General features: G+C 39.6%; 1 protein-coding gene across 1 annotated transcript; it reads right to left on the bottom strand.

Annotated features, from left to right (window-relative positions):
• Positions 1-1,143: 1,143 nt before the first annotated feature.
• On the bottom strand, positions 1,144-20,290 carry mrps30 (mitochondrial ribosomal protein S30). Its single transcript, XM_048244331.1, has 5 exons — positions 19,672-20,290; positions 7,001-7,146; positions 6,252-6,357; positions 5,971-6,147; positions 1,144-1,484 (listed from the first exon to the last, which is right to left on the bottom strand). The coding sequence occupies exons 1-5, from the start codon at positions 20,255-20,257 to the stop codon at positions 1,225-1,227; spliced, it is 1,275 nt and encodes a 424-aa protein (XP_048100288.1). The 5' UTR covers positions 20,258-20,290; the 3' UTR covers positions 1,144-1,224.
• Between the last annotated feature and the right edge of the window lie 1,746 nt (positions 20,291-22,036).

Raw genomic sequence — 22,036 nt, 5'->3', positions numbered from 1 at the left:
TGTTTGTCTGTGGACCTAATTGGTAAAATATGTCTTGTCTTCACCGTGGGATAGTGAGAAACGTAATTTCGATCTCTTTGTATGTCTGGAACATGTGAAGAAATTGACAATAAAGCTGACTTTGACTTTGACAAACAACGGGGAAAGTACACAATCAGTCAGTGAGCAAAGTGTCTCATGCATTAACTAAAGACCCCTTCAATGTTTGTAATCATCCAGAGCCTAAGTTGGGAGTGCGCAGCATGGGACTACAAAAATTATTACATTGCAAATAGATTTTGCCTCATTAACAATACTTTGCACTTTGCCCGTACTTTAAATTAGGGTGCCTAATTTTTTTTGGTCAAATACAGTCAGAAACACCAAGAAAAAAAGCATGGAATTTTGAAAAGGAAAATGAGTAGGAACACTGCTATTACATTTTGTTTCTAATATTTTCTAGGACCTAGGATATAACTTTTTTCTCCAAAGAATGTTGCCGTGATGGTAAATATGATTTGTACCTTTATATTAACTATATGGCAGCTGGCTCTTAGCCAGCACATATACTGTATTTCCGGTGGAGTGTCAGCTGGGTTGTAAGAGCATCTTGTGTTATATTCTGCTCCTTTTGTGTATCTATGCTAGCCTAAAAATCTAGATGCACCCATAGCGGCAGCAAATGTAATTTGCTGGCAGAGTAGTCTAGCAACTGTCCGTTGGCTTGTGAGCTGGAAAAATTAAACTATCTCCACTGGTGGGAAAACGCATGAGTTGTAGCACTATCCTATTGCGTGTAGAGGGAATTTGAAAGACAACCGTTTATCCCGCCCCTCGGACTGAGCACTGCGAATGGTGAGTCCCCAGACCCTACATCTTGATGTGGGTCTGGCTCGTCAGGCTCTCTTTATGCTGCATTACTTCTCTAAAAGAAAGGTAACATTAAAACAATATCCACTACAACACATCTGATGCTCCACTGGAAATATATGTGCTGGCTGAGAGCCTTCTGTGGCATATAGTCAGTTAGAAAATATTGACCGTGGTCGTAATAGGTCATGCCCACAAATGACGACACCATGGCCAGGCCATGAAACATAATTTTGATATGGTTCAATAAGCAAAAAGCAAAACCTTGATTAAAATTCAAAAAGAAAAAAAAAATACAAAATGTCTTTGTTTAATGTTATGCAAACAGAACATACAGAGGTACCACAAAAACCAGTAAATCCTGGTTTTCCTGGACTAGGCCCCATTCAAAAGAAACTGGATCAGGAGTCTTAGTACATGGTCATCTAATCCAATTACATCATTACCAATAATGTTTTCATAGAGCTGCATTCTCTTTGTACCCCAGCACAAGTTCTTCCTTGGATTGTCCACATCAGCTTCATCTGTCAAGGCTAAGGTATTCAGTTGATAACAGAAAAAGGACAAGTACTTTCCATCTGTAATTACTGCCTGAGACACAAATGGCCTATCCAGGTCTTCATGGCTCCAGAAACCTTATGGAAGACAAGAAAAATTAACTAACATGCAGCAGTTAAGACTGTATTGAGATCAAACATACAATAGGCAGCTCATTTATTATTCAGGTACTGTAGCAAATGATGACCGACTTACATTTACCTGTAGTCTACTAATGTCATAATAACTACTGCGTTAGAGCAGGGGTTCCCAAACTTTTCAGCCCACGACCTCCAAAATAAACTGCCAGGGTCCACGTCAATTCAACCAGGGCCCACGCACTTAGGTCTCAAAAAATCCGGATCATCCAGACCAAATGTGACGATTTTGCTATTCCTATTTATGTACCATCACGCATAACATAGGTACACCTGGTAATTTTCAGATTTTTTAAAAACCTAAGTGTGTGGGATCTGGTTGAATTGACGTGGAATGACCCGCCAGTGATTTGTGAACCCCCACTATTCCCAAAGGTGGTGGAAGTATGTTGCGTGCAACAGCACACACACACCTAGAGGCAAAGAAATTTGAAAGGCTTATTTTAAATGAAACTACTATTTTTATGTTTTGTTACAATTTTGGTTAAAATAAAATATGCCATATACCTTTTCTTTTCTGTAAAACGGTCCAGAGTAATTAATCCCATGCTAATACAACTCTCTGTAAAAAATCTATGTAGATATTCAGTCATATCCTGTTTAAACATAGTTTTCCGTGTTTTTTTTTTAGCATGGCTAGAGCTGGGACGATTAGTCGACGTAATAGATTACATAAATTCGTCAACGTGAATAATCTGCGTCAACTATTCGCAACGTAGATTTATTAATGCACCCGTGATCTAGCCTACATCCCGATTTAAACCAAAGACAGAGCGCACTTTGAGAGATGTGTCTAAGGTGGTAGCTAAACATATTTGTTGCACATGCTACAAAAAAATCATTCTGTGCCATGGATGATTAAGGCCCAATTCACACCAAAGATTCGCAATGAGACAAAACCCTTGCAGAAAGGAGTTGCAATGGTGTGAATTAGATGTTGCACGTCGTCTAGTCACAGTTGCAAGGTTTTAGAATGTTGCTGGTTTATAGAATGTTCTTTGGTGTGAATTGGGCCTTAATCATAGGTTAATCATTAGGCTACCAACGCAACACCGGTGCGATACAGTTTTGCCTATGACTATACATGCGTGAGAATGAGACGTGTGTAGGGTAGCCTATGTGAGAGGAGAATGTGCTTTGATTCCAATTTGGTCGTAATAGTCTACACGATTAAAAAGCATGCCCACATGTGTGTACATAGTAGGCTATCCAAATAATCCTGCAACAGCTTGCGAATTATTCTCCTGTGCCCAGCAAGTGTTTTGCCTAAAGCGAGATCTGTTGTAGGGACTGGTGCATTCACAAATGTATTATGACCGCCGCTAGCAAATATGGCATATAGGGATTGGGTTTTTTTTCCCCCAGTCATCTACTCCCTGAATTTTTGGTCAACGATACCCGGGACACCGAACCACTGGGGCACATGAAATTTGGTGGGTATGTAGCCCCACTAGACTTTTACGGAAAAATTTTGTTTGGTCCCCGGGGGCCACTCCCCCACCGCACTGGGCCCCCCAAAACCCAAAATGCAGTTTTTCCTAAATAACTACCTGAACCGTGGCACTGAGGATGAAGAAATTTGTATGGTATGTTGGTCTCAAGGGCCCACATCAACCTAGCCCATAATCACTCATTTGTGATTTGCACCCCCCCCGGTAAAAAATGAAAATGCAATATCATTCTGCTTTAATCGCCCCTATCTTCAGTTAAGATGTTCAGAACTGCACCAAATTTTATGTGTATGATTGACCTGGCATTCTCTGGGGGTATGCCAAGTTTCGTAGAATTTCATCCATGGGGGTCTAAAAATGTAGGTTATGTGTACATTTAGTGACTGTACACTCATTGGCCTGTAGATGGCGGTGCACACATATACACATGCACTCACACACAGGTACGCACATACTATTGGTATTAGAACGGCAGATACATAATTACAAATTCAGTAGGATTAAAAGAAAGCCAAATATTCATCATCATCATCATGGCTGCATTTCCAGTATTGGCGATAAGTAGTCGTTTGTTCCTTGTTTGTTCGTTGTTGGAAGTTAAAAGTGGATTGGAAAAACAATGGGCGCTTCCTACAAGGACTGTAGTTTACCGCAGAGAACGTCTAATAAGGATAGGACGATGTTCACGTGAAATGTAATTCCCATTTCTTCTTGAAGCCGAAATAAATCTGAGAATGTTTATCGGACATGCTTGGTTTTTACTGCAGGTACATTAATCTTATAATATCAATAAGGACCTAGGTACAATAATGTTACCGTTAGCGTTGGTTGAGTGATGGAGGCGAATTTGATTGCATTTCTAGAAAACTATAAATGCGGTTATACCATGCAAATTGATAGTCGAAAGACACAATTACAGTGCTGCTGTCATTTGTTGCAAGTTCTACAAAAATCATTCTGTGCAATGGAAGATTTACCAACGTTACACCGGTCTGATACAGTTTTGCCTATACATGCGTGAGACTGAGACGCCTGTTTATTTGTTTTAAGTGCGTGCAGGGTGTGAGAGGGGAATCGATGTGCTTTGATTCCAGCTTGGTAGTTGTAGTCTGTGAGATTAAAAAGCACGTGTGTGTTAAGTATCCAAACAATGACACCTTCATTTCATTATGGCTGCTTTAGCCACACACCTTAAGCTACTGTGTAGTGGGTCCCATTTAGAAGTGGCTACTTCATTCGCGCTTTTCTTTGACTCATGGAGCTGCGTGAATTTTATTACAACTTTTCGCACGATATGGCAGTTTAAGTCCGCTTGATACTGTAAGGCGTAAGCCATTGGTTTCCAAAAGAGATTTTATTTGTGTCGCCAGCATAGCCTATTGACAATTTATGTTGTAAATAGGCCTACCTTATAGGCCTACCTGTAGCTTAGGGAAGCTAACAGCTTTCTATTAGGATCTAGTTTGTTAGTTACAGTTTTGTCATAACTCCCTGATGCATTTTTGCATTTAGAATAACCAGAGCGTGGATATCTCAATCGGAAAATTAAACAATATCGGGCGCCTATGGACTAGGCTGGGTGAACCCAGCCTGATCTGCCCGCTATTTATTTTTTGATTTCTTAAAAGATTGAGCTTGGTCTGGTGAAAGCCAGACAAGCCATGGACCTCAGTTACACAATGCAAGGGAACATGAATCAGCCTATATTTGCACGAACAACAACGGACAACAACTCTTCAACTTTGGCCCGTTAAAATGTGTATGCACAGTCTAGCGACGCATTTCATCAAGGCCCATTTGGACATGTCAGTTATTTGCACCACTGGTTAGATGTAAGACAGCATTTCGTTTCAGACTACTGTTACTTAATTTGTGCATTGACAATAAAGTATCACATGAACTAAAGATGACTAAAATCGTATGCAGAAGAAGAAACATTCACAAAAAATCCATCTATCCAAAAATTACCTTTGTTTTTGATAGCTGTTGAAAACGGCATGGAACTGACAGATGTTTTTGTTTATTAATAAATACATAAATAAATAAATAAAAATAAACAAAAATATTATGCTGATACCTTTTGCTTTTCTCAAATACAATGTAGCCTACAGGTGAAAGTGACCTTTCATCAATCCAGTTGCAATGGATGAACTGTGATGAACTGCCCTACTTGTGATTGTTTAGAGATTTTAAAGGTTTTATAACAATGCTACAACTTCTTTGGCTATTCTACAATCTATTCACCTTTTCAGCGCCAGTAGGCACTGAATCCGCACACACACACACAGGCATGCCAAACAAGCATACACACAAGTTTCAAGAGTGGGGGATGGACTAAAAGATGGAGACAAATTGATTAGTGTGATTTATTTTCGTGGAAAGGATGTACAGGACTGAGCGGCGGTCATATTTTGTACCGCTATGCGGTACATCTAGTTTTTTATATGTGTATTGTCTCCAAAGACAAAGATATGGCCTAAATCATTACTTTTACTGATGGGTTATGATTCACCATTTTTTTGTAAAAAAGGTTGGTTATTCATGTTATTTTATTCTGGATATTAAATCAAATTTTAAAAAAAATCTACATTAACAATTAATTGTTCTTATTTGCTTAATACTCCAATGTGACAACTTGCCCTATAAGTGGGCAAGTTATCATATGTACAGGCACAGCTCACTAAGTTAATGGTCAGTAATATTACAATGAAATCATTTGAAAATCGAATCAAATTAGAACACATCTCACAGATTGATGTCTTTCATTTGGTATTATTATTTTTCATTCACGTTACTTTTTAGTCATTGTGAGACAAAATAAAAATCTTAAGTCTGGCAAGATGCTTATTTCCTCTAAATATTTTCTCTTTACACTGAACACAAATGATTAGAAGTATCACATTTTAATAACAAACAGTCATGCATTAATTTCTCCATAATGCATTCTACATTTTGCAGAGTTAGGTTTGACTTGCCTTGATACATTGCCTGAGCTCCTGTCCAGGCAAAGAGGCTGGCAATGGCATTTGCCCGCAAGGTAACTTCTACCTGGTCTTCGGATGTTTGTTTGCTCTTCTGTGCTCTGTGCAAATGAACTGGTACTGTATGAAACTGTGTGTGTCCGTAACAGCATGGGTCATCGACCTTTGAACCTATGACACAGAAAACACTTTTAGAATACTCAGAGCAGGAAAGGACTAGTACTGAAGACCATTTATGCACCCAATACTGTTCTTTTTTGGTTAGGTGAACATACCTAAATAAATATTGTTCTCATACTGCCTCCTAAACAATGGTAGCCGGTCAGGCAGTAGATTCATGACTGGGACTTCGACAGGAACTTCACTCCTCAATGGGACAAACTGGTGAACAAATAAAAGATTAATTGTTTTTTAATTGAGACAAATAAAATAGCCCATCAAGCCGGTTTATCTTGAGTGTAACATAAAACAATGATCGTAGAAAATAACATTAATGAGTCCCTCTGTGTGGTAACGTTAGTTCCTGAGTACTCATTTATGGCAGCAAAGCAAAGTGAATTCTGAGAGTTATTGGCTTTCATCCACGAGCCAAAAATACATGTTCCGCTTTTTCTCGGTCAAGAAGGCACTGACTTCAAAATATATTTCACATTTCTACTACATAAATGTCCCAATGTGAATACACATTTATCTTTCCAGCGGTGAAATGCTCCTTTAAGTATAGGACAGTGGAAAGTAGAATTTGGGACAGAGGTGAAAAAAAGTAAATTTAGTGACCCATCTATACAGTGCAATACTGAGGCTTTTCATGTATTAAAACTAGCAGCCTTTACATAAGCTCAGACAACAACTGAAAAGAGAGCCTTATGACTTCCGAATACTTCATAATTGTGCTGTGTTACAATCATGGTCTCTTGCCTTTTCAATAAAAACAAATGTTAGGCAAATTCATAATTCAAGAATGTTAAGGACCCTTAACTGATTACACAAAATCTACTGGATTAGAGTAACGATGAAAATTTACCTCTGGAAGTTGATGAGGTATCCTCAACTGGCACAGTGGCTGGTCATCAATCTGAAATCGGATGGGCTCTGATCTACCTCGGCGATGTCCCATTGGGATAATCCTCTTCCCTCTTAACCAGTAGAAATTTACTTGTGGGTCAGAATCTTTGGATAAAAAAAAACAAAAAAACATGCAAGGTTTCAGTTAAATCTCAACACACTCAGTTAAATTTCCACACAGCGAAGCACCTAGCAAATTTCACCTCAGGGGCATGTACATCGACACAGAAATGCATTTTTCATTCATTTATCCAACAAATGAAAACAAATTATTATCTGAGTTTGCCTGTTCATTAAGAAATAACAACATATTGTGATGGATAAATGAACAATCTAATAACCTTTGAGAACCTATGTTGTATGTCTTGAATTTCCCCTGGAGATCAATAAAGTATCTATCTATCTATCTATCTATCTATCTATCTATGTCGTCATAAGGTTTTAATTAAAAAGTTATATATTGAGATGGTTAGGGGGTTGTTAATGCAACTAAATGGGAACATTCTACCACAGAAGTTCCCATAATCTGAATGTTGGGACAACGTTCGGTAAACCAAACCAAGTATTCATAGACTAACATTTCCGGGGGGAAAAAACTTTCCAGAAATAGGATTCTCCTGCAAATAACCTACGGCATTTTCAGTTCCCTTCAGACCAAATGAAAAGAAAAAGAAAAACAGCCAACTGCTTTGGACTGGAGTAGGGGTTGTCCAATTATTGACCTGGCCAGTTATCCACGTCGATATTCAGCATTTTTTTGGTTATCGGTATCCCAATTTGCTGGTATCGGTTGCCATCCGAGCAGGGGGGGGGAAGAACAAACAAACTATACAACAGTATTTGTGTAATTTGTGCAATTTTAACAAAGACTATTACAAACTGTAGAACAAGTGCAAAAGAAAGTGCAAAACAACAAAATGTGCAAATGTGATCAGTCACTACTTATGGCAGAGCTAATAACTAGCATTGTTACAAGCCATCCTCTTTGGCTTTAAAAAGATAATTTCAAGGGCCCTTTGGTAATTGCACTGTTTTACTATTGGACCATTAATGCTTATCTTCATGCAGGCTGTCAGACTGTTGACCTGCAGCCTGTTCCGCAAGTCTGTCCTGATCAATACACCGAGAGTGAATGAAGTTTAGATCATTTTATAGTTTTGTAGCCCTGGCAGCAAATGTAATTAGATTTCTAGGTTAATAGTTTTGTGTAATATGGATGGAATTTGAGCGCGGACCGCTTTTTAATTTAGAGGCCGGAGTGGCCGCTCTGTTCCGCTCCCATACCGCTCACACCACGAGTCTGAGGCATGCCCAACTGTCTTCCTAATAAAAACCAAGACCGTTAAATTTCAGGCCCTAGGCCCGTCTATTGTCAGTCGTCAACACTGTGCTGAGAGCAGGTGGCTGTTTACTCGGCCGCTTCTCCGGTCAAATTCGCATCAGGTCAATTTAGCTCCCCGTTCCCAAAGAACTAAGGGCCCGTCCACACGGAGACGCTTTTTAGGTTAAACGCAGAGGTTTTGCTTTGTCTTGGCCGAGCGTCCAAACGAATCCTGTAAACGCACTGCCCGAAACCGCACTTTTCTGAAACCTGGTCCCAGAGTGGAGAAATCTGAAACCGTGAGCCCGTTTGAATTAGTTTAGACAGCTTAAACCAAGACATCCTGCTTAGCGTGATCGATGATGTCATCGCCACACCTCAGCTGCCCTGGACTTGCACTTATAGTATTGCCTAACAATACTAGTTTTCATACATGACATTACCTACGATTACACTCCGTAAGATAAATATCACAACTGGTGCTGCACAGCGCCGATAGCTTATGACTTGGTGGACTGAACACTGTTTTTTCCTGGTGTTTTTTAATGCATTCTAGCTACTGTCAGTGACGCGAGAGAACTTAAGTTATTAGGAAGTCGCGGTGTAAGTTTAGGCTACATTAATTTGTGCGTAGTGCCAGTGTCATTCATTTATTTTACATGTCTTACAACATATATACATGCATTCACAGTCGAGTGAAATCAGATATAAGCATACAAAGACGCTTAGAACTCACGTTAAGCCAATGGTAGCACACTGAATGCAAATCGCCGATTTGATTTGATGCAGGCAAAGCGTATTGACTGTTACTAACGAAGGTTTTATAGCAATATTATAAATGTGGCGACAGAATAGCCTAGAACTTGGGTAAGCCTTGCGTTTAGTAGCCTAATTGCGGTGATAGCCAAAACTAATGTAAATCACGGACTATACTACAACCAAAGAAAGTAAAAGGTGATTAGTAGGCCTACCTGCGTTAGCCAAATAAAGGACAGGACTGCATCCTTCACAAACCGTAAAATAAAGTTTATTAGTTTTACAGTTGACAGTTCACCATCAGTCCACACAAACAATTCTGGTTTCCTTGCACTAGCCATTTTGTCATAGCCTATTCTGTCTGTTTGTAAAGCACAAACTTTGGTCAATTTCTGTAAAGAAACAGTGCCACCTATAGGCCTGGGGTATGAAGTAACGTGTTGAGTCGTGTTTAGATGGATCCGTTTAGACGCAAATATTCTTGATGCGGTTTCAGGGAAGACGGAGGGAAAAAAGATCGGTTTCGTACGTGTGGACTAGCCCTAAGAGCAATGGCAATATATTTCACTCAGAACATTTATTTTAAAAGACTGCAACACTGATAGTGCAACAACAAACAAGCTTGGCAACGTTAACTAAAGGGATCAGTCGGGATTAATTGCCAAAAGAACGAAAATGACAAATCACGCAGTAGGCTAAACATTTTAAACTTGCGCCAAACGGATGAACCCAGCATCTGTGCATCGCTTCATAAATTGAAGCAACAACTTGATCATTGGACAACCCTACCACTAAACCTTTCCATAGGCCTGCAACGTTTATGACATAAAAAGTTTAATATGAACGCATTTCATCACACCTGACAATTAAACGGAGCTGTGGCTGTTCGCGATTTGACTGATTCTTGAGAACGAGGAGCGAGATTTTTGCACCGCTCAGCTCTGCTCACTAGCTCTGATTCGGAGCCATATCACATATGTAAAGATTATAAAATCTGATTATTTTTCGATTCATAACACGTTTCTTCTTATTTTTAATGCGTTCTGCGGAGAAGGGAGATTGGCGTTGGTCACGGTTTGGAATGAAAAGGAGAAAACAGGACAAAGTAACACTTTTTGGGGGTTGTTTTGCCAAGGCGGCCGCCTTGACTGCAAAGTGCTGCGGGAAACCCTGGAAGTTATCACTAATTGGTTTGAATTTACCCGAGCCTACGAAGACACTTCGCAAGAACACTTTTCCTACTGATTTTAAGCTTTTGCTGGAGTTTACATATCCCGCGCCATTATCTCGTTGACACCGTCTGTACTATCGGAAGGCTTTCAGTGAAGGCTTACCGTAGCCAGGAAGCGCGACGTACAACCACTTTCTAAACGGAAAAGTTCGAAAACTATGCTCATACAGTTTAAATTAATATATTATCGTTTACGGTGAAATTGGAGCTGGCCAGACCATTTTCACAAGGTGCTGTGTCTGGTTTATTGCGAAGGAGGATGGCGAAATCAACAGTGGAGATTGTAGGCTACATGTAAGGTTATGGCTGGGTGAGCTAACGTTAATTTGCAGGCTGTGTAGAGAACATCAAGTTATTATTAAATATTTTGAGACATTAGGTTGGTTCTTAATGCATACCTGTCAACACTCCCGTTTTTCCCGGGTTTCTCCCGTATTTCAAGGTCATCTCCCAGCACCCTCCCGTTTTGTTATTTCTCCCGGAAAACTCCCGTAATTTGCATGGCCATCAAACTTCATTTTAAAATCATTGATGCATTGAGGTTGCCAGATTGTGTATGAAATACACCCTACACATACACGATCACTTAGTTTCAATTTCAACCGTTTTGTCATAGGCTAAAATATGGCAACTCAAAACCCATTAGGAAGCGGGTGCCAACTGCGCAGCCTGAGTCTCGTCGTAAGCAAGCGGGTTAGATGAATGGCCTACTCCAGAGCTGTTGTGAAATTGTTGGGAATTTAATTGATTAACACATCACATAAACTGTTATTGAGTGTTGTTGATACACTGAACTTGTTCCCTCGGAACCAAATCTGACAGCAAGCTTGGAGTTTTGGAAGTAGGCTGCAGGCAGGCACCTGGTGGATACTGGCGTAAGGTAATGGTAAGGTAAAAGCAACGACCGAAATTAAAGTTAAAATTAAGTTAAAACACGTGTATGAAACGTATTAAATATGCAAACACAGATCCGGTGATCCGGTATAACACTGACACCCCCCCGAAAAAAAATCTCCCGTTTTTGGAAAGCTAAATGTTGACAGGTATGTCTTAATGCAATTGTAAAGCTATAACAATATGTTTTATATTATGTGGAGTGTGTATTCATGTTGCAGCTATAAGCTGCAATGGCTACTATCACAATGGTTTAAGCTCTCCGTCTATGACTTCTGAACAGTGTGTATACAGTATGGTTGTCCAAATAAAAAGGTATGTTTGGCGAAAGTAACGAGTAAATCTATTGACTGTGGCTGCTTTTGGTTCAGATATAGAATGGTCCAAGGGCGCAGGAAGGTGGGTGCTGCAGCACCCTCTGCTAGCAGAAGATTTTTTTTAATCAATACATTTGCAGTTCGTCATTAGGCTATACCAGTGTTTCTCAAACTTTTACAGACCAAGGACCACTTAACCATTAGAAAAAACCTCACGGACCACCTAGCTAATAGACAAAATAGGCCTACTCACTTAACCACCTTGCTTATTGTCTTTGCACCTTGCTTATTGTGTCAGAGGATTCATATGATTTAAATTGGCATAGCTTACATAGGCAGTGTTGCAGAACTGTTTGGATTTACATACAAGTTGGTTCAATATTGCAAACAACTCATCTATATTATTTTTTACAACATCTGCTCGCGGACCACTTGGGATAGCTTGCGGACCACCAGTGGTCCCCGGACCACACTTTGAGAAACACTGGGCTATACAATTGTTATAGACTCGCTGAGGAGACACGTTGCAAGCAGTCTAGTTAACTGTAGTTTCCAGACGCAGAAAAGATTCCAGAAAATAATATACAATTGTTTTTCTCCCGGCAGTAGACAGTCAATTCAGTGACAATTTCATCTTAATAAGGCTTAATTAGCCTATGTTTAAAATGTAAATGCTATCTAAAGGTACTCTAACTATGCATATGACCATCCAGAGGCTGTTGATCGGTCAAAAATGATGATCAAGATGATTTTATTGTTATTGTTGTCATTATTACCACAAACACAAATTGACAACAAAAGCATGGGTTATATCTTGCCTGTTTATTAGGTCATGCACAGCCCCTTTAGCCTGGCTAGCGCCACCACTTCTCAATGAGACGTGGTCTGGGAACCAAACGTTCATTTTCCCGTATTTGAAAAAAATGCCCAGATCCGTTTATTGGGTGCCACGGATGTCTATCAAATGTGTCTGTGCATAGCTCATCATCGTCTTGCTTTCTCACCTGTTCTGTGATTGGTTCCCTATCTCAGGCGAAAATTTGCTCCATGGTCTCCAGGCTGCCTTAGCAGCGTGAATCAAATCGCGCGCAAGGCAGCATGGGAACACCCAGGCTACAGCCCCGTCAGAACTCTGTGTTATGGCAAAGGCCAGCAGTTTCCATACAGTAAGCCATCACCCATCACCAACTAGTTCGCACTTTGGATATATTGTTGGATTGTGAAAAGCCCAAATTTCAAATTCCAATCAACAACATATGAGGTAGAATGCATGAATGTCTTTGGCAAACCCACAACCTCACATGCGTACTACGGCTCAGTTTCGTCAATCCTGAATCTGTTAGTGTCATTTCAGGGCAATGTGGCCGATCTAGACAAAATCCGACTGGCCGAATTTCGTGTTGGTGAGACCTTGCCTATCGAGTTCCACAGCAGCTTAGTTGGAAATATGACACTGAAATCATTTCACTATTGAGTCGCTCAAATGGAAACGCTTCTGGGTCTGGTGTGTGCACGCAGTTTTCATTGAGTGGCAAGTGCCACGCATACTTGTTGAACAGTGGAATGTGGCTACAGGGCATTATAAAACTTCTCATACACGCCGCTGAAATGGCGAATTTAGCTGTCTAAATTCAAAACATATCATGCTGGGAGAGAAATTGTCGGACATCCATTATTTTTTTATTCAGCACCCCTGGTATATGTTCCCGCGCGCCTGGAATGGTTGGACTCAGCTCTTACATAATCAGGACTCAGATAAATAAATAAATAAATGCAGTGTTTTTAAGAGTGTGTCCATGAGAGGACCAGGCGAGGGTTATACATGCTACGTCACCAATTTTGATGAAACTTGGCCAGTTTGAAGGGTCCACCTAAAAACTCAAAAACCCAAAATAAAATGAAATTTGAAACGCAGGGGGAGTAAGGACCGCCTCCTCGTTTTAGGCTAAAAAAAAAAGTCCCAAAAAAAAGTCCCAAAATTATATTTAAACACAGCAAAGTAACAATCCATGCCATCAAAGGTCCATCCAAGGTTAGTTTAAAACTGGAGTTACAAGGCGTGAGGTGTGGTGGGTGTCAGTCCAGGACTGCACGTTTCCACTGTCACACGCCATTTGGCGAATACCCAAAAAAATTGGCACATGAAAGGGCCATCTGTGGACTATATCAAAAGAAAAATGCTTGGTCTTTTTTATTATTTTTGTCACTAATCGCCTAAATAGTGTGATTCAGCCAGTGATTTTAAATTCATATCTACTTCAATGATTTGGTTGAAAGATAATGTTTTTGTCATTTATGGTGGACAAATTGAGGTACATTATCAGTCATGTCTACTGATCAGTTCCAAGTTAGATTTAACGTATTGAGTGCAACATTTTCCTTAAGGTAGCTCATCATCGCGTGTCATACACCAGCATACCCGTAGGTCCAATTTTTGCAAATGTGATATCTCCACCATATCTCAGGGCTAGAAGCAGTCACTTGGACTCAAAGAATAAAATTTTGGTAACCAAAAGCCTAGTCATGTGTTAAGTGAAACTGACAGCGTTTTTTATTTTTATTTTATTACAAATATGAAGACTGACAGTAAAATGCTTTTCTGTGTAGGAGATGACAGCCATCTTGACAGCAGCAATTCAAGCATCATGAGTGTGTTTACAGTAGGGTCATTCCGTGTCAAATCACCTAGTGGCTGGCAGGTTACCCTCTCCCAAAAAATCAGAAAAAAAAAAAAAAAAAAAAAAAAAAATCACAGGTGTTTGTAGACCAAACCTATGCATAAATCTTAAATAGTATATCTGTATCACCAATGGTTCCAAAACTACAGCCCTTTGAAGTTTCAAGTCATTTTAAGCATCGTGGTGAACAACCCTTTTTGTTCAACTTCCAACATTATTGGCTCTTTTGGTATTTCACACACATTAGTGAAACTACACTATGTATGTGAATAGAAGTACATTTTCCTATTGAATTAAACAATCCAATCAGATCAGATGTATCTTGTGTAATTCCCCCTCTGCAAAGCTCTGAAAATGGCTATACATTCATTATGTGAAAGAACATCACCACCTTTGAGAGCTTCTCATTCAAAAAGTATGTATGTGACACAAATTCATCAGATTTTTTCCCCACTCATGTATGGATTATAAGGTTATGTCCATGCATTAACTTTGGTTGTTAACATTATCATATTGTCAGAGCATTTTTATTAAATTGGGCTTGATTTTCAAAAAGCCCGTTTTCATCTTCTCGTTTCACCACATGGACAGTTAAAGGAGAATTCCGGTGTGATATTGACCTAAAGTGTATTGACACATGATACCGAGTGTGAACGTATGTCTCATAGCCCATCTCGGCTTGTCCCCTGCACTCCAAAATCTGGCGCTAGTTAGCCGATGCAATAGTGGTGCTTCGGCATCGGGCTAGCCATGCAAATAAATCACTGTTTTACACCCATTTAAGAGGCTCAATGTATCTCCACACTTCATTGGTAGACTTCCGAGGGCCCTGACATTTAAAACGAGACATTGAGAACTTTGAAAAAGCACTGGTAGTTTACTTACAAGACTATTTATACAGACAGTATCTTCATAAGTTTAGCGTTTGCAGCCATCTTGAATTTAGTCCGCGATAAGTCGAGAGCAACGAGTAAGAATTAACAGCTATGATAAGGGATCAGATTCCAAAAATAATTCAGTGGAAATGCATGGATTCCAGTTGCTGCTACTGGAAGAAACTGGAATCCATGCATTTCCACTGAATTATTTTCGGCTAACTAGCGCCAGATTTTGGAGTGCAGGGGACAAGCCGAGATGGGCTATGAGACATACGTTCACACTCGGTATCATGTTTCAATACACTTTAGGTCAATATCACACCGGAATTATCCTTTAACAGGATTTTTTTTTATTTTACCATACATCATTCTGTATGTGAGGATCATCTGCCCAAAATGTGGGCTTGTTGCCGAGTTTCTTCATTGAGATAAGATTTTTTACAAATATTGTCTATAAATCCACTGAATTTGTACTTTATCTGCAGTACCACTTTGCACCACATGTGGTGCTCTTTTAATACAATGGAAGAGTAAGAGAGTCACTTGTTTGCTGCACATATCCAATCTAAACACACAGTTTATGGTTCAAAGTTGAATTTCTCCAAATAATTATTGCAACATGAACAACATACTACTCATACATAAATCTTATCTAGAGAAAATAAACTGATCCAAGTAAATTATACACACATAAGACTGACTGGTCATCATACATCCATCTTTGTAATGAATTTTCTACACCAGCTTCAACCTATCAGTGCCTATGTGAGCACTTTAATAATTACTAGCCAGCTGGTTAGGCAAAGTATATATATCCATCGTCATATGCTTGGGATGCAGTCCTCTGTGATACATAGACAAAGAGCATCAAGATGGAGATCAGTGCTTTGTCTCCATGTGATCTAGGAAAGAAGTTGGAAAATGAATGTAATAAATGAACATATTTAAGTAAAAAGGGGTTTCTAAAATTCAGTGCATTGTCAGATGCAGAAAAATCAATACTAACGATTTATCATCTTTTTACAAATGCCTCTTGGATCCACGAATCCTCAAACCTTGTTATGAATACTTGTGATGGAAATACACATGGTCATCTTGTGAAATACCTTGATGAACTGAATTTTAGAAACCCATTGTTTCTTGAATATGTTCCTATATGACATTCATTTTCCAACTTCTATGATAAAATTAAAAAAAAAATCCTGTTAACTGTCCATGTGGTGAAATGAGAAGATGAAAACAGGCTTTTTGAAAATCAAGCCCAATTAAAAAAAAAAAATGCTCTGAAAATAGGAAAATGATAATGGGACCTTATCACTTACATTACAAGGACCTTATAATACATATATGAGTAGGAAAAAAATCTGATGAATGTGTCGCATACTTTTTGAATGAGAAGCCCTAAAAGGTGATTGTCTTTTTACATTATGAATTTATAGCCATTTTCAGAGCTTTGCAGAGGAGAAAGTACACAAGATACGTCTGATCCGATTGGAAAAATGTACTTCTATTCACATAGTTTCACTAATGTGTGTGAAATACCAAAAGAGCCAATAATGTTGGAAGTTGAACAAAAAGGATTGTTCACCACAATGCTTAAAATAACTGGAAGTTTGAAAGGCCTGTAGTTTTGCAACGATTAGTTATACAGTATACTATTTAAGATCTATGCATGGATTTGGTCAACACACACCTGTGATTTTTTTCAGATTTTTTCGGAGAGGGTCACAATTGAGGGCCAAATTGTGCTGAAATTGGGTGATTTCACATGGAATGACCCAGTAGGCCGTCGGAGGTAGCTTAATAGTTATACTACTACAAATTTGTATAGCGCTTTTCATGGAGAGAGCTAATGTAACAGATGCCATCAGACGCGGCTCGTTCACTTGGGCAGGAGGGGCAGTAACCTGGCAATAGCCAGATGAATTTCGCTCCGCCTAGCTCCACTCATCCATCTGGAACCGATCCATTGAAGTGTTGCTTCAGAAGGCTGGGCCTAATCAAAAAATGCTTGCATATGATTGCATAACCCACTTGTCCGTCATCTATTGACGTGCTACTTCAACCACTCACATCAAAGCCAACCCGTGACGCTAATAACAGACTCACAGTCGCTTCTGCTATGTCACATCTATGAAACTCCCCGCCTAAGGCCCTGATTGGCTAAACCATAAAGTTGGTTGGAGAAATCACTCTCAATGGAAGGGGTCCCAGATGGATGTGAGTGAAGCTAGGCGGAGCTAAGCGGAACGACATTCATCTGGCTAGGGTCAGGTTAGAGGGGCAGAGCCCTACTAAAGATTCATCCACTAGAAAAGTAGATCCACAAAATATTTTTTTTAAATAAAATGTTGTTTGTTTATTATTGTAATCAGTGGCAAAGTACTCAATAATGTTACATTTTTGTATGATTTGCAAAGAAATTTCGCAAGATCGCAAAGATCTCGTTGATCATATCCGTAGTTGTTGTAGGCCTACTGTAACGTTACATTTCATTTCTGGTACTGAAGAAATTGAACAGCGCCTGCTGTTTGTCTATGTAAATCTGTCGACCGATAATGGAACTGCAGCTAGAGCGCGGTTAGTAGAAGGTCGGGTGGGCAGATCATGCCACTGCCCACCCTATACGACGTCAGAACTTACTGCCTACTGTAGGTAGTAGCCTATGCCTACTGTATAGTCTGCACGAAGTTTGTGAGGTCAGGCAGACAGTTGAAAACTTATTCGAAAGACTTGAGTTTGTAGTTAACTTAGCTATCAAAGACCTAGGAACTGATCAGCCCGACATTAACATCGTATAAACAAAGGACAAGAGTCGGTCATTTAATCGGACATTTTCACGTTCGTGGTAGGCCATATGTCTGATAAGAAGCTCTGGTTGTCCTGAACGCAATAAAATGTTCTGTTTTCCATGCCTGCTTTTCCGATCTTCTGGGGGACAAGGGGATGTTTGGAGTAGGCTAGTGTAGGTGTGTGTGACATGAAAACATTTTCAGAGAAGGCAAAAAACATGAGGCTAGCATCGGAGTTGTGCAAATTAGCCATGCTGGGGAAAGCTAATATTGCAGCACAACTCGATGAGGGCTACACTGTCAGTCGCGTAAATGGGTAATGCGAGTTTGTTCACCTGAGAGTGACACAGATAAAGTAAGGCTGATTGCACAGACAGTTGATGGGGCTAGTGTCATGGGAGGAGCATCTGGTGGAGTGCGTAAGAAAGTGCAAGACGTGTAGCCTACCCTAATTGCTATGCACATCAATTGAACCTGGTGATGGAAAAGGCTGCGTCAGCAGCATGTCTTCTCGGATTTTTATAGTTTCTCCGCTTTTTTCACAAGATCTCCGAAAAGATTTAAAAGCTTATTTTGGAGTGTTTCGAAATAATTGAAACATCTGGAGATGTTAATACAGTCTCAGTTAGAGAGGCTAAAGGGTTTTCTCGAATGCTCTTAGATCCCGAGTTTTTATTCCTTAGACCTGTTCTAAGGCGATGCCCCGTGTAGATGTGCTCTATGCACAGCTGCAGAAAAGAGCAATCGATGCAGTGGAGGCACACAGGGTTACAGACAAGTTTGTGGCCAACATGAGAACGATAGGCCTACGTGATGTCCGTGCCTTTGTGCAAAACATACAGGTGTCAGGATAAGCGCAGGACCGCTTGTAACTTTGCGCAAATTGCCTATGAAGTGTGTGACAATCATAGTTACCGCCACCGACAGATTTTCATTCACTGGCCATTTGTCTGCCGCCATCCTATTTGATAGTTCAAGCTTCCTCAAATTTTCCAAATCATTCCCCAAGGAGCTCTTGAAAAAAACTGCCCTTTTACGTGTATGTGTCACTTAATATTAATTTCTATACAAACCACGGTGGACACGCAAGCACTCATTCATACACACATAATATTTACCTTTTTAATGAATAGCCTACTTTTAATTTACTCTTTAAAGTTGAGCTGGCTCTTGAACACAATAATTTCGTTACTTATAATTTATTTTATGAGTAGGCTAGGCCTACATGACAATAAACAACTTGACTATGAGAGCTGAGTGGTGTAAGGCGGCGTGAAGCCTACACTTGGAGCTCTAGTGGAATTTTGATTTCGCAACGAATTCTCGGTTATTTGTTTCCCTCTTTAGTTTTTCCCCCAAAGTAGTTCTCCACTGATCTGAGCTAATGAGCTGATTACTGGTACCTACATTGTAGCTTTTATTTGTCTGGAATCTCAACATTTTAAACTTCACTTCTTATGAATAAAATAACATTAAGTAGGCTAACATAGCTTAATAATGCATGAACAAAACGGTATTTTGACCGTAGGTGGTAACATTATGGAATTCCATTACCCAGATTTCGCTCATAGTCAAGCCATAGAAAGAAAGAGTCGTAAAAATGAACAAAATCTCCGTGGACCGCCCTTGTGCGTCCAGCTGCCGGTGACCTGGAACTATGCCCTTTTTTTTTCTAAACTTGATCAACAGACTCTGCCCCGCCTATTTGTCAACCCAGGAGCCGCTACTGGATGCCATGAATGAATAATGTAATGTAACCTTACCAAAAGCGGAGGATCGTAGGTTTGGATTCTGCTTGGCCAGGATACTCGCCATACCACAGGTCAAATTCTTCAGAAAAGGAGCCATTGTGTGCTGTAGCTGTTTGTGAAGAATACCCTGTCCTTTCCTGACTTGACAGTTTTCTTGTAGAAGTGAACTGCAGACAAGGTTGCGAATCTCTGCTAACGAGGCATCTTCATTCTGAGGCAACGTGGTCTGACTACCTGCAGATCCTTCTGTCTCATTAATTGACTCGGAGTACTTTTGAGGAAGCCCAGTAATATACGCAGTCTTAGTGAAATGTTGATACCATTTATCTGCATTCAGGGCGAACGTCTGCGGATACACCACATATTTCATCCGCTGGGATTTTGTAAGTGATGACAGTTTATCCTTCACGCTGCAGTCACGGAGGTGGTCAAAGAATTCCGCCACACGGCGCCGTTTTGCAGATCGACTTTTAGCCGTAAATGACGGAAGAACAGCGGGATACCTTGCCACGCTTTCGCAAATATTTGGGGTACCTACACGGACTGGTACCCCAGCACTACTGAACCGCCGAGCAAACAACCTTACCATGGCAGCCATGACTGGATGTTACCAGCAACTTCCGCTTCTAGCTTCAGCTCTTCCGCTATGTGACCACCACTTCTTCTTCTCATTTCCTCGTAAAATCCACTAGACACCTGTCATAGCATTACCGCCCCCTACAGTGTAACCAATGACAGTATATTCATTACTGAACCAGATTTATTTTTATATCTGACAAGTTTGTTGTTCCATATTAAGTGTTTATGTGGTGAGAAGTTATGCTTGTAGGTGAGAGGCCAACATAAAAGTGCCTGCCTATACTATGAAAATTGGACAGTTTAGGAAGTTTGTTAATATCAAAATTACATTGAAGCAAAAATTCTATTCCATCAACTTTCCGGAAAATAACCCATATGGAAATGATCAATACATAATTTACACTAATTTCATATGCTGCATTAGATCCTCATATGTAGTATATAGGTAAGTGAATCTGCATGTAAAATGCATATTAAATGCATACAACATGTAACTTGCAAGGTTTTGCAACATATAAGCATTGTAGATGACACCAAGCCCTAAAACAATATCCTTACAAAATGTTTGTATAGTACAACATACAAGACTTGGGCACGCACCAAAATCTTGTATGAGATAGGCAGACAAGGAAGCAACATATAAAAAACCTTAAAATATGAACACATGAGAAAAGAGATGTAGAACCAGGTATAGTGCTGCTTTTTCACGATAACAGGGCATCTGCGATAACATCAAAAACATTTTGTGATATGTTTTTAAAGCCAAGTTTTTTGTTTATCTGTAAATCAGAATGTCTTCATTATCTTTCAGAAGTAAACATCATTAAAATAATTTTTAATCAAATAATTTAAATGCTTTTCAATTATATACAAATATTTCACATCACACATTACTTGGAGCTCAGACACATTAATTCTGATCAGAATGAATACACATGAAACAAATTAGAATGTGATTTTTATGTGTATATTTATGTGTAAGAGATACAAAAGCCAATTAGAGCAATTAAAAACAACAACTGCATAAAAATAGCATTACATCACACCACAATTTTCAAACACTATATTGACAGTAACAATATCATCAGGTGCTGTGTACAGTACATCACAGACAATGCACATACTGTACTTTATGAGGACTGCATTTTATAAACACACAGGACGTCCCATTGGTAATACTACACTGAAGTGCTTGTGTAGCACTCAAATATCACATATTTCATATAGGCTATCTTCATTCATTACTAACATCATGGTTTATCAATGCGAAGCGATTCTTGCATGAAAACCCAATAAGCTTCAAACAGATAAGTGACACGTGTCCTGTTAGGCTGATAAATAGTGATTGCAATTATTTACAATAATATGTCCTCAGTAGCTTGCACACAATTGAGCTGGATGGAGGGCACTGAATGTATATGCATGGTCTAACTATCTGAATGGCATGTATGGCTTTATGAAAACCACTTGGAAAGTGGACAGTTGACATGTAGCTCAACGTGGTTTTGACAACAGAACCCCTGGCTAATTTTTGTGCTGTGCAGTTGCCATAGTTCCCAATGGCATAGAGACATCCTTCATTCAAGTCAATAAAGTGTGAGACTCGAAAAATAGCACCATCCTTTAGAAGCACAACAGAGTTATTTCTTTGTTTAGTTCTGGTGTAGGTGTAACCATGAACTACTTCACCATTGAGAGCTATTCTCTTGTAAACTTTAACAACAGAGATTGTGGGAACCTCTCTGTATGTGTGCAATGCAGCTTGCTCAGAGGCAGATACCAGTCTGACATTTGGTGA

This window comes from Alosa alosa, chromosome 5 (genome assembly GCF_017589495.1).
Source record: "Alosa alosa isolate M-15738 ecotype Scorff River chromosome 5, AALO_Geno_1.1, whole genome shotgun sequence".
Classification (NCBI taxonomy): domain Eukaryota; kingdom Metazoa; phylum Chordata; class Actinopteri; order Clupeiformes; family Clupeidae; genus Alosa; species Alosa alosa.
This window is presented reverse-complemented; position numbering and strand designations above follow the sequence as displayed.